The sequence below is a fragment of the Scyliorhinus torazame genome, chromosome 28 (assembly GCF_047496885.1).
Source record: "Scyliorhinus torazame isolate Kashiwa2021f chromosome 28, sScyTor2.1, whole genome shotgun sequence".
Taxonomy (NCBI): Eukaryota; Metazoa; Chordata; class Chondrichthyes; order Carcharhiniformes; family Scyliorhinidae; genus Scyliorhinus; species Scyliorhinus torazame.
Genome location: NC_092734.1, coordinates 10,342,996 through 10,356,487, shown reverse-complemented (window position 1 = coordinate 10,356,487; position 13,492 = coordinate 10,342,996). Strand labels below are relative to the sequence as shown.

The following is a 13,492-nucleotide window of genomic DNA, read 5'->3' as shown; positions in this document are numbered from 1 at the left end:
GAATCTTACAGCACAGGGAGAGCCCATTCAGCCTTCGTGTCTCTACCAGCTCTCTGAAAGGGTGATTCAAGTTGTCTCACTCACCCCCTGCTCTTTCGTCCACAGTCCCGCAAGTTTCTCCACTTCAAGTATCTAACTTTAGAAAGTTCCGATTGAACATGCTCCTTCCAGGCAGCACATCCCAGATCCTAACGACTAACTCGCTGCAAAACACTTTCTCCTCTCTTCAATGACCTGAAATCCGTGTCCTCTGCTCACTCACCATTCAGTCAGTGGAAACAATTTCTCCTCATTTACTCATCCAGGACTTTCCTGATTTTGAATCTCCCCGAACCAGAGGCGGGTTTACAATGAGATACACTCTGCCTGGATATGGGGCCCCAGCCAACGGGGAGGGGCCCCCCGTCGGACCCGGTAAGCGTCAGCTCGACGTGACCAGAGTAGACAGTTAGCAGGGCATCCAATCAGAGGCTGATCGCTCTGCATTTGCTGCTGATAGGCTCAAACCAACCAGCCCATCAGCAGCTAAAGCAGAAATCTGACTGATTGGTTGCAGGTGGGAGCGAGAGACCCTGGGCGGGATTCTCCGCTCCCGCGCCGAAGTGCCCACGCCATCGTGAACGCCGTTGAGGTTCACGACGGCGTGAAACGACCCCTATCCCAACCGATTCAGGGCCCGATAATGGGCTAGGAGCGGGGCCGTGTCATTTACACACGCCAGGCCTTGTCGCCACGTAAAGGCGGCGCCGCATACATGACGCAGCCGGCGCCGCATAACTGGCGTCACCCGCACATGCGTGGTTGCCGTCCTCTCCGGGTCCACCCCGCAAGAAGATGTCAGACGGATCTTGCGGGGCTGCGGAAGGAGGTCCTCCTTCAGAGAGGACGGCCCGACGATCGGTGGGCACCGTTCACGGGCGACACCCCATTTGAGGCCCCTCCCGGTGCAGGATCCCTCCCACCCCCCCGCAGGCCGCCCCCCCCCCCCCAGCGTTCCTGCGCTATTCCCGCCGGCAGCGACCAGGTGTGGACGGCGCCGGGGGGGGAACCCGCCATTTTGGACTGGCCGCTCGGCCCATCCGGGCCTGAGAATAGCAGGGGTGCCGGAGAATCGCCATTTTGGGTGTCTCGGGCGATTCTCCGGCCTGCGCCGCGCGGAACTCGACGAGGCCGTTCTCGCCGCTTGGGAGAATCGCGGGAGGGCGTCGGACCGGCGTCGCGGGAAAATTTGGCGACCCAGGCGATTCTCCCAACCGGCGCGGGTGCGGCGAATCGCGCCCCGTAGGTTTCCGCTGACGGCAGAGCAAAGCTGCCCCCCCGCCCGCCAACAAAAGGCACGCAATGGTACCCTGAAAAATGAGGAGCCGAGCACAACCTTCGTGCCACAGCAGAGCTCCAGCAACAGGTGCATGACGATGCTCTGAAGCAAGGGAGGGGTGCAGTGGTCACGATGAAGACACAACGTGGGTGAGGCAGGCTGCCGTGAAGACTTGAAGATCACAGGCAAGTCAAATGAGTGAAAAGGGGAGGATTTGACAAGTGGAGGGGGGGGGGAGGAAGTGTGCGTGAGGGGGTTGGGTTGCAGACTTGCAGGGAGGGAGTGTGTATGAGGTCCGGGTTTCATGGAGGGAGGGTTTGTGATGGGGTTGCAGGGTCAGCTGGGAGGGAGAGATTGCGAGGGGGGGGGGGGGGGGGGGAAAGAGGAGAAACGGGCAGGTGAAGAGCAGAGTGAGTGTTGTTTGAAATCCATGATCAGAATCGTAGCTTCAGTGTTAAAAGTTGAATCCCAACGAGCCCAGTGGTAGTGGCCACGCTGAGAACGTGGACCCAGTTGAGACAGCACTTCGGAATAACCAAAATCTCCCCTATGGCCCCCATCTGCAGCAATCACAGATTCCCCCCAGCCATGATAGATACCACCTTCAAAAGATGGAGGCGGGGTGGGGCACACTTGACGGTCGGGGACTTCTACGTAGGGCACAGACTGGCGACACTGGACGAACTGACGAGGAAGTGGAACTATCAAGAGGACAGGAATTGAGACACCTCCAAATAAAGCACTTTGTCCGCAAAGAGACAGTAGGGTACCCCGGGGCCCCAGAAAGCTCACTAATAGGACCTAATGGGCACAAGCAGCGAGAAGGGGGGGCTATGTGGGAAAATATACGGACAGCTACTGGACAGAGCCCGAACACCACTGGATGGGACCAGACAAAAATGGGAGGACGAACTGGGGACAGAGGTAGGATGGGGACTCGGGAGCGAAGCACTGAGCAGGGTGAGCTCCACCACCTCCTGCGCAAGGCTAAGCCTAATGCAGCTCAAAGTGGTGCACAGAGCGCACCTGACCAGAACCCGAATGAGCAGGTTCTTCCCGGAGGTGGGGGAGAAATGTGAGCGGTGCCAGAGGGACCCGGCCAACCACACCCACATGTTTTGGGCTTGCCCCAAGCTTGCTGGGTTCTGGACAGCCTTCTCCGAGGCAATGTCCAAGGTTGTGGGGGTGAGGGTGAAGCCATGCCCAATAGTGGCAATCTTCGGGGTATCCGAGCAGCCAGAGCTACACATGGGGAAGGGGGCCACGCCCTTGCTTTCGCTTCCCTAATTGCGCGCCAGAGAATCCTGCTGGCAAGAAAAATGTCATGTATATAAGTGACAACTGTTTATAAATATGAGAAAAGCCAATAAAAAGATTTTTAAAAAAAAAGGTGAATCCCATTTGTGCAGAACTTGAACCTGATAAAAATGTAGGATTGACTGTGCAAGCGCCTGCTCTTTCCGACTCCTTTTCAGCTGCCTAAAATCAAGATCCATTTCTTTCGCAATATGAAGCGACAATATCAATCTGGCAGTCAAAAAAGCAGAACATTGGAGGTGATGCACGAGGCCAAAGCCAGGCAAATAAACAGTTTGTCAAAAGTTCGAAGCATTGAACAGTGCACAAACCGCACATTCATCCTCATCCAAAAGTTTGGGTAAATTATCTGGTGACTTAGACTCGCAGTTTCCAAAGATACCACATCGCCTGAAATAGCTGAGCAAGAAGTGAAATCTGAAATGTCAACAGAACTGCAAGTTATCGCTGATTCTGTTGAAGTGAGGGATGTGAGAGAAGAAACCTAATAATAGTAATAATCTTTATTAGTGTCACAAATAGGTTACATTAACACTGCAATGAAGTTACTGTGAAAATCACCTGGTCGCCGCACTACGGCACCTGTTCAGGTACATGGAGGGAGAATTCAGAATGTCCAATTCACCTAACCTGCACATCTTTGGACTGTGGGAGGAAACCGGAGCACCCGGAGGAAACCCACGCAGACACGGGGAGAACGTGCAGACTCCGCACAGACAGTGACCCAAGCCGGGAATCAAACCTGGGACCCTGGCGCTGTGAAGCAACAGTGCTAACCACTGTGCTACCGTGCTGCCTACCCTGAATACGTTGCCTTTTGGCAAAAATATGTTCAACTTGGTAAGAATGTCGGAAATTAGAAATTGGCTGATTTTTTTTGGGGGGGGGAAACCTCTATTGCAGTCTACTGTTGTGTTTGCAAATTATTCCCTGACCCAGTAAAGGGAAACAATCATTCGTTAACGATATTGTTGTACAGTAAGAAGTCTTATAACACCCGGTTAAAGTCCAACAGGTTTGTTTCAAATCACTAGCTTTCGGAGCACTGCTCCTTCCTCAAGTGAATGAAGAGGTGGGTTCCAGAAACATTTATATAGACAGATTCAAAGATGCAAGACGATACTTTGAATACAAGCATTTGCAGGTCATTAAGTCTCCACATCACATCATGGACAATTGTTGGAAGGGACATTGGTGATTATGAAACTTTCAAAGTTAAAATTAAAGGTATGCGTGCGTTCATTCAAAGATGTAAATTATTTGGAAGAATTGATTCTGCGTTTTCGGCTCAGTTTGAAGAGGAGCGTTCTTATTGGAGGAAAGTACCATGGGCGAACTGCTGTCTTCCTTGGGGCTACCTCTAAGAGGATGTGATGAATCATCAATGCCAAATTGAAGAGGTCATTTTTTTAGCCTGCCTTGAATATCTCAGTGAATTTGACGAGCTTCTCAAAGAGCATTTGGAACGTTATCAATATTGTGGCTCAGGGAAGCCAACTTTTTAACACATGGAACCTACGATGACTTCATCACGATAATGACAGAGAGGCTCAGAAACCAATTCACGGGTGAAGTCAAAAATGCCAAATACTATTCCATAATAGTTGACTCAACACCAAGTGTGAGTCATGTGGAACAATTAACATAAATTTTAAGATATGTGACCAATGATGGTGAAGTTGTAGAGTGATTTGTCTGTGGAACTATTTGCTGCAGAAGGCTGTGGAGGCCAAATCACTGAGTGTCTTTAAGGCAGAGATAGATAGGTCCTTGATTAATAAGGGGATCAGGGGTTATGGGGAGAAGGCAGGACAATGGGGATTAGAAAAATATCAGCCTTGATTGAATGGTGGCGCAGACTCGATGGGCCGAGTGGCCTAATTCTGCTCCTATGTCTTATGGTCTTATGAATCCAAGGTCCCGGTTGAGGCCGTACTCATGCGTGCGGAACTTGGCTATCAGTTTCTGCTCGGCGATTCTGCGTTGTCGCACGTCCTGAAGGCCGCCTTGAAGAACGCTTACCTGAAGATCAGAGGCTGAATGCCTTTGACTGCTGAAGTGTTCCCCAACCAGAAGGGAATATTCCTGCCTGGTGATTGTCGCGCGATGTCCGTTCATCCATTGTCACAGCGTCTGCATGGTCTTGCCAATGTACTACGCCTTGGGACATCCTTTCCTACAGCGTATGAGGTAGACAACGTTGGCCGAGTTGCACGAGTATGTACCGCGTACTGGTGGGTGGTGTTCTCACGTGTAATGGTGGTACCCATGTCGATGATCTGGCACGTCTTGCAGAGATTGCCACGGCAGGGTTATGTGGTGTCGTGGTCACTGTTCTCCTGAAGGCTGGGTAGTTTGCTGCAAACAATGGTCTGTTTGAGGTTGCGTGGTTGTTTGAAGGCAAGTAGTGGGGTGTGGGGATGACCTTGGCAAGATGTTCGTCTTCATCGATGACGTGTTGAAGGAGATGTCGTAGTTTCTCCACTCCGGGGAAGTACTGGACGACGAAGGGTACTCTGTCGGTTGTGTCACGTGTTTGTCTTCGGAGGAGGTCGGTGCGTTTTTTTTGCTGTGGCGCATTGGAACTGTCGATCGATGAGTCGAACGGCATATCCCGTTCGTACGAGGGCATCTTTCAGCGTCAGAAACTGATAGTTAAGTTCCGCACGCATGACTACGGCCTCAACCGGGACCTTTGATTCATGTCTCATTACATTCACCCCCCCACCATCTGGCCTGGGGGTGCAAAATCCTACCAACTGTCCTGGCTTGAGACAATTCACACCTCTTTAACCTGTGATTATCCCTCTCTCCAGTCGCACCGTCTGGACCTGTAAAGACTTAATTACCTGCAAAGACACTCATTCAAAGTATCATCATGCATCATTGACTTTGTCTATACATGTGTTTGTGGAACCCACCTCTTCATTCACCTGATGAAGGAGCTGCGCTCCGAAAGCTAGTGATTCGAAACAAACCCGTTGGACTTTAACCTGGTGTTGCAAGACTTCTTACTGTACTCTTAAAGGGACCTGCATTTCTAACATTGACAAGGTGCATGCAGAATAATCTGTATCTGCTGACACTGCAGGCTATTGCCTGATAGAAGCGACAGTCTAAATATTTGTGCGATCCACAAGTGAAAGTTGGTGAGAGGAATGTGTTGTGTGCTAATATCAGAACAAGGCATTGTGAACATGGACAAGGACTAACCATACTGCTCAGTGCTGGTGTCCCTCTGTCTTTGCCCATAATGGTTAGGTTGTAAAATGCAACACCTTCCCGATCTAACTCAGCTTCTCTTCTCACACGAAGCTCCCCTTCCACTGGCGAAATAATGAATTCATCTGTAAATCAAACAAAAGAAAAAAGGAATGTTGGTCAGAAAGCCTGCCCCTGTTCCACATATAGAGGCCCCGGTGTACAAAATGTCACTGGGACGGGTCACGAGTGGCAGCGATACAAGGAGCTGCACTCGTCAGAATTTATTCTTCTTTGTTGATCTCTCCGTTTTTCTTTTCTCTCTTTCCTACCACTTTGTAAAATGATACAACTCTTGCGTAATGCATCGGTTGCCAACCTTCCTACCCAAGATCTTTCGCAATCACACTGTAGTCAGGACATGCACAGTCTGTCAAGAAACGCTAAAAATGAGGAAGCAAATGTCCCTTGAAGGATTGTGAACACCTTTTAATATTACAAAAATGTTCTCAATTCTTCTTAAAGGGGGACTTGTTCTTATCTAAATCGCCACTTGGTTTTTTTGGTCATTACCCTGGGAATGATTCTGTCGTTATCGTGGATAACGTCTCCTTGCTTTAACATTCTCAGCTATCATTAACTTTGGTCAGCAACCTTGATTAGCTCCTGAAGACTAAGACATGTGCAAAAACGAGAAGACAGACTATTAACTGAATGGCCGTAAATTAGGAAAGAGAAATGTGCAACGAGAGCAGAGTGTCCTCTATGCCAGTCAGTGAAGGTAAGCATGTGGGTACAGCAGGCAGTAAAGAAGGCAAATGGTGTGCTGGCCTTCATTGCAAGAGTACAGGAGCAGGGATGTCTTGCTGCAATTATACAGGGTGTTGGTGAGGTCACATCTGGAGTATTGTGTGCAGGTTTAGTCTCCTTATCTGAGGAAGGATGTTCTCGCTCTGGAGGGAGTGCAGCAAAGGTTTACCAGACTGATTCCTGGGATGGCGGGAGTGACATATGAAGAGAGATTGAATCGGTTAGGATTGTATTCGCTGGAATTCAGAAAAATGAGCATGGCGGGGGGGGGGTCATCTCAGAGAAACCTATTAAATTTTAATAGGACTGGACAGGGTTGATGCAGGAAGGATGTTCCCGATGGTGGGGGAGTCCAGAACTAGGGGTCACAGTCTGAGGATACGGGGTATTTAGGGCAGAGATGAGGAGAAATCTCTTCACCCAGAGAGTGGTCGGCCTGTGGAATTCACTACCACAGAAAGTAGTTGAAGCCAAAACCTTGTATGTTTTCAAGAAGCAGTTAGATGTAACACTTAGGGCGAAGGGGATCAAAGGCTATGCGGGGAAAGCGGGATCAGGCTATTGAGTTGGATGATCAGCCGTGATCATAATGAATAGCGGAGCAGGCTTGAAGGGCCGAATGGTTTCCCCTTGCTCCTATTTTCTATGTTTCTATGTAAAAGATCCCATGGTACCATTTTGAATTTGAAAGAGGAATTCTCCTGGTGTCCTGGCCAATAGATTCCGGCAGTCAACGTAACTAAACAAAATCCCCTGATCTGGCCATTATCACATTCTGTTTATGGGAGCTTGCTGTGCAATTGCCAACTTGCCTACATTGGAGCACTGACTGCACTCCACTGGCTGGGGCTAAGTGCTTTGGAACCACCCTTGATCGTGAAAGGTATTACACAAATCATAGAACGGTTACAGCACACAAGGGGGCCATTCGGCCCATTGTCTCTGTGCTGGGTTCCTGAAGGAGCAGCTCTTTTTCTGATGTGTTACTCCACACTTGTGACGTCCGCGGACTCTATGGGCGGAATTTTCTGACCCTTCCTGCCTGCGGGATCTTCTGGCCCCGCCAAAGGCCAAGGTCCCGCGGAGGGTTTCCCGTCGCAGAATGGGCGAGACATGCAGAATGCTGCGGAGGTCCATTCATTCACATCATTTCACTTGATCAGCACTTATTCCCTTGAATACTAGTTCCCCTGAAGGGCATTCACACTATTGGCCTCAACTTTACCTCAAACTTAAAACAGCAACTTTAATTATTTGACATTGGACCTGTTAATATTTCTCAGAGTGTGTAGATCAAGCCCCCTTGTCTTACATTTTGCATAACTTACTTTGCTCAAACTTACTAAGGGGATCTCCTGCTATGATGCTATATTCTACTTGCCCATTGGGGCCGGAATCTTCATCTTCCGCAAGGAACGTCCACACTCTTGGACCTGGTTGACCCTCAGTGATGTCAAACGGACCCTCGTAAGTGTGAAGAAACCTTGGGGTTACATCATTAACATCATTCACATTGACACTTACCTAAAACAGGAGAAACAGAAACAGATTTATCGTTCAAATTCCAACAATTTAAATGTTTTGTGTCAACATTTATGTTTCAAGAGCGAACCTAGTTTCGACATCCAAGTCATCACCATCCTGACTTAGGATTATATCACCGTTCCCTCACTGTTGCTAATCAAAATCCTGGAACTCTCTTTCTTCCAGCAGTGTGGGTTTTCTGACACCGCATTTAGATTTATAGTCACGCGAAACGAGATACAATGAAAAGTATTGTCCTGTGTACGGTCCAGGCAAATTGTTCCATACATGAAAAACATAGGACATGCATAAATACACAATGTGAATACATAGACACAGGCATCGGGTGAAGCATACAGGTGTGAGTTACTACTCAGTAGAGAGGATGTGTGAAGAGATCAGTTCAGTCCATAAAAAGGACATTCAGGGGTCTGGTAACAGCGGGGAAGAAGCTGTTTTTGAATCTGTTCGTGCGTGTTCTCAGACGTTTGTATCTCCTGCCCGATGGAAGAGGTTGGAAGGGTGATAAGCCAGGTGGGAGGGGTCTTTGATTATGCTGCCCGCTTTCCCAAGGCAGTGGGAAGAGTAGACAGGGTCAATGGTTGGGAGGTGGGTTCCTCTGATGGACTGGGTGGTGTTCCTGACTGTAGTTTCTTATGGTTTTGGGCCCAGCAGTTGCCATACCAGGCTGTGATGCAGCTAGATAGGATGCTTTCTATGGTGCATCTGTGAAAATTGGTCAGAGTCAGTGTGACCATGCCGAATTTCCTTAGTTTCCTGTGGAAGTATATGCGCTGTTGTGCTTTCTTGGTCTACATGGGCTACAGTAGCTCAAGGCAGTGGCTCATCGCGACCTTCTCAATGTCAATTAAGAATCGGCAATAAATGCTGGTGCAGCCAGCAATGCCCACATCAAGAGAACAAATAACAAATAAAACAAAACAAGTTGTGGGTTTGAGGATTCAATTCGACCAAAAGCAGCAATTTGTGCGATGAGACAAACGCAATCATTCACCAAACCCAGTGGTCAATGAGTAACCTGAAACAAAGTCCTGATTTCACTCTGTCATCGGCAGGAGGAGAAAAGATGCATGGGGACACCCTTCAGTCATTGGCCAAGATCTTATTCAAACACCCAAGGTCCTGAGGGGACTTGACAGGGGAGACGCTGAGGCGCAATTTCCCTTTGTGGGGTAATATAGAAGTTGGGTACCCAGTTTAAAAACGAGAGGTTTCCCATTTAAGACTGAGGTGAGGAGACGTTTGGTTTCCCTCCGAAGGCCGTTAGCCTGTGGAACTCTCTTACCCAGAGAACAGTGGAGGCTGGGTCATTGCATCTGTGGAAGGTCCAGTTGGACAGACGTTCCGATTGACAGGGGTGGGTGGGTTCAAAGGTCATGCAGGGAAGTCAGGAAAGTGGAGTCAAGGCCACTGGCATTTCAGCCATGATCTTTTCCAGTGGTGAAAGCAGGGTAAAGGGACTGAATGGTCTACTCCAGCTCGTGTGGCTCTTCCAGATGTTGCAGTGAGGCCCAAAAAAAAACAATTTTCAGATTGGTTAGTCACCACCGCTCAAGGTGTGCACAAATTAACCAGTGCGGGGATTTCAACCGTGTGGTCCAAATGTCTCCATGGTCAGCGAGGGGCCCCCAAGAACGGAAAACGCTTGGATAGTTCTGCCCTGGTGCAGCGACGCGTCAACTTAAAAAAACCATTTTTTTTTCATTCTCCTCCTTTTTCACGTTTTCTTCCAAATTTACACCCACCAATAATCAGTAACAAATATGTCAATCCCCAAATCAATAACAACGATCCCATCCTCCCACCAAACCCCAAACATTAGCCCGCATGTTCACATGAACAAATAACAAAAAGGAATCAGGAATCACCCATAGTTACCATTAACACACAGCCCCCCTTCCCCCCAACCCTCCCACCCCCCCCCCCCAACTAGTGTTCGATGTTATCCAGTTCTTGAAAGTGCATAATGAATAATACCCATGAATTGTAGAACCTTTCCATCCTTCCCCTCAGTTCAAACTTAATCTAACTTAACACAACAGGTGTACACCCCCCCTCAGACCCTCCAGTGTAAATAACATAAACAAAAATAAAGTAAACCCCCCCCCACCCGAGCTGCTGCTGCCATTGACCAATGTCTATTGTTCTGCCAGAAAGTCGAAGAACGGTTGCCACCGCCTAAAGAACCCTTGTACCGACCCTCTCAAGGCGAATTTCACCCTCTCCAATTTAATGAACCCTGCCACATCGCTGATCCAGGATTCCATGCTTGGGGCCTTGTATCTTTCCACAGAAGAAGAATCCTTCGCCGGGCTACCAGGGACGCAAAGGCCAGAATTCCGGCCTCTTTTGCCTCCTGCACTCCCGGCTCCTCTGCCACCCCAAATATTGCGAGCCCCCAGCCTGGTCTGACCCTGGATCCTACCACCCTCAACACCGTCCTCGTTACGCCCTTCCAAAATTCCTCCAGCGCTGGGCATGCCCAGAACATATGGGTGTGATTTGCTGGGCTCCCTGAGCACCTAACACATCTGTCCCACCCCCAAAGAACCGGCTCATCCTTGTCCCGGTCATGTGTGCCCTGTGCAGCACCTTAAACTGTATGAGGCTGAGCCTCGCGCACGAAGAGGAAGAGTTCACCATTCCTAGGGCATCTGCCCACGTCCCCTCTTCGATCTCCTCTCCCAACTCCTCCTCCCACTTATCTTTCAACTCCACCACCGAGGCCTCCTCCTCCTCCTGCATCACCTGGTAAGTTTCCGAGATCTTCCCCACTCCCACCCAACCCCCCGAGAGCACCCTGTCCTGTACTGTGTGTGGCAGTAGCCGCGGGAATTCCACCACCTGCCATCTGGCACAGACTTAACCTTCTCAAGAGTCAAGAATTCCAACAGGTCCCCCCGCCACGCCAGGGCACAGGGTGGAGAGGCTGCTCTCCATCCCATCAGGATCCGCCTTCGGGCGATCAACAAGGCAAAGGCTACAACATCTGCCTCCGCACCCATTTCCAACCCTAGCTGGTCCATCACCCTGAATATGGCCTCCCGGGGGCCCGGGTCCAGTTTCACGTGCAGCACTTAAGAAATTACCCTAAAAACCTCCTTCCAGTAATCCTCCAGCTTTGGAGAGGACCAAAACATATGAACGTGATTTGTGGGGGCCCCCCGCAACGTTCACTCGCATCTTCTACTCCTTCAAAGAATCGGCTCATCCTCGCCCTTGTGACATGTGCTCTGTATACCACCTTCAGCTGTATCAGCCCCAACCTCGCGCACGAGGTGGAGGCGTTCACTCTCTGGAGCACCTCACACCAGAACCTCTCCTCCATATCCTCTCCCAACTCTTCCTCCCACTTTGCTTTGATCCCTTCCAGTGGTGCCTTCTCCTCTTCCAAAATAGCTCCGTAAACCACTGACACAATCCCCTTCTCCAGTCCCCCTGTCGTCAGCACCTCCTCCAGCAATGTGGAGGCTGGCTCCTCCGGGAAGCTACCTCCTTTCTGGCAAAATCTCGAACCTGCATGTATCCAAACATTTCCCCCTGCTCCAGTCTTCCAGCTCCTTCAATCCTGCAAACCGACCCCTAAGAAACAAATCTTTTAGTGTCTTAATCCCCTTCTCCTCCCATTTCCGAAAATTTCCATCCCACTTCCCTGGCTCAAATCTGTGGTTCCCCCGAATCGGCATTTCCCTTGACCCTGCCCCCAACTCGAAGTGTTGGCGAAACTGCCTCCAGATTTTCAATGAAGCTATTATTACCGGACTCCCTGAATATTTCCCCGGAGCTATCGGGAGCGGCGCTGTTGCAAGTGCCTTCGACCCCGACCCCCTGCACAAACTCTCCTCCATTCTGACCCACTGGGAATCAACCCCTCTGACCCAGCTCCGCACCTTCTCCACATTCGCCGCCGAGTAGTAATACATCAGGTTCGGAAGACACAAACCCCCTGCCTGCCTTCCCGTGTAGCAACACCTTTCCAACTCTGGCCACCTTCCCTCCCCATATGAACGAAGTAATTATTCCCTCAATCTCTCTGAAAAAAACCGTTGGCAGGAAAATCGGTAGGCATTGGAAAATAAACAGGAATCGCGGCAACACATTTATTTTTTTATTTTTTAATTAAATATTTTATTGAAAATTTTTGGTCAACCAACACAGTACATTGTGCATCCTTTACACAATATTATAACAACACAAATAACAATGACCTATTTTATAAACAAAAAATGAATAAATAATAAATAACAAAAATGAAAACTAACCCTAATTGGCAACTGCCTTGTCACAAGTAACACTCTCCAAAAATATAATTTAGCATCCAATATATAATTATCTGTAGCAACGACCTATACATACTATACAGTATATATTAACAACCCTGAGAGTCCTTCTGGTTCCTCCTCTCCCCCCCCCACCCCTCCCCCCCACCCCTCCCCCCCCCCCCACCCCCACCCCCCCACCCCACCCCCCCCCCACCCCCACCCACCCCCACCCACCCCCCCCCCCCCACCGCCCCCCCCCCACCCCACCCCCACCCCTCCCCCGATCCTGGGCTGCTGCTGCTGCCTTCTTTTTCCCATTCCGTCTATCTTTCTGCGAGGTATTCGACGAACGGTTGCCACCGCCTGGTGAACCCTTGAGCCGACCCCCTTAGGACGAACTTAATCCGCTCTAGCTTTATAAACCCCGCCATGTCATTTATCCAGGTCTCCACCCCCGGGGGCTTGGCTTCTTTCCACATGAGCAATATCCTGCGCCGGGCTACTAGGGACGCAAAGGCCAAAACATCGGCCTCTCTCGCCTCCTGCACTCCCGGCTCTTGTGCAACCCCAAATATAGCCAACCCCCAGCTTGGTTCGACCCGGACTCCTACTACTTTTGAAAGCACCTTTGTCACCCCCATCCAAAACCCCTGTAGTGCCGGGCATGACCAAAACATATGGGTATGATTCGCTGGGCTTCTCGAGCACCTCGCACACCTATCCTCCACCCCAAAAAATTTACTGAGCCGTGCTCCAGTCATATGTGCCCTGTGTAATACCTTAAACTGAATCAGGCTTAGCCTGGCACACGAGGACGACGAGTTTACCCTGCTTAGGGCATCTGCCCACAGCCCCTCCTCAATCTCCTCCCCCAGCTCTTCTTCCCATTTCCCTTTTAGTTCATCTACCATAGTCTCCCCTTCGTCCCTCATTTCCCTATATATATCTGACACCTTACCATCCCCCACCCATGTCTTTGAGATCACTCTGTCCTGCACCTCTTGTGTCGGGAGCTGCGGGAATTCCCTCACCTGTTGCC

The 13,492-nt window shown here is 49.9% G+C and overlaps 1 protein-coding gene across 7 annotated transcripts in view; it reads right to left on the bottom strand.

Moving 5' to 3' along the window:
• cdh23 (cadherin-related 23) overlaps nucleotides 1-13,492 on the bottom strand; it is an 815,609-nt gene that overhangs the window by 89,335 nt on the left and 712,782 nt on the right. For 4 of the 7 annotated variants that reach the window (XM_072491426.1, XM_072491427.1, XM_072491428.1 and 1 more), the window contains 2 exons: nucleotides 7,975-8,170; nucleotides 5,849-5,982 (listed from right to left, as the gene is read on the bottom strand). In XM_072491426.1, coding sequence (XP_072347527.1) covers nucleotides 5,849-5,982; nucleotides 7,975-8,170 — 330 coding nt within the window. The remainder of the gene's footprint in view (nucleotides 1-5,848; nucleotides 5,983-7,974; nucleotides 8,171-13,492) is intronic. The other 3 variants (XM_072491433.1, XM_072491429.1, XM_072491434.1) reach the window with 1 other exon arrangement.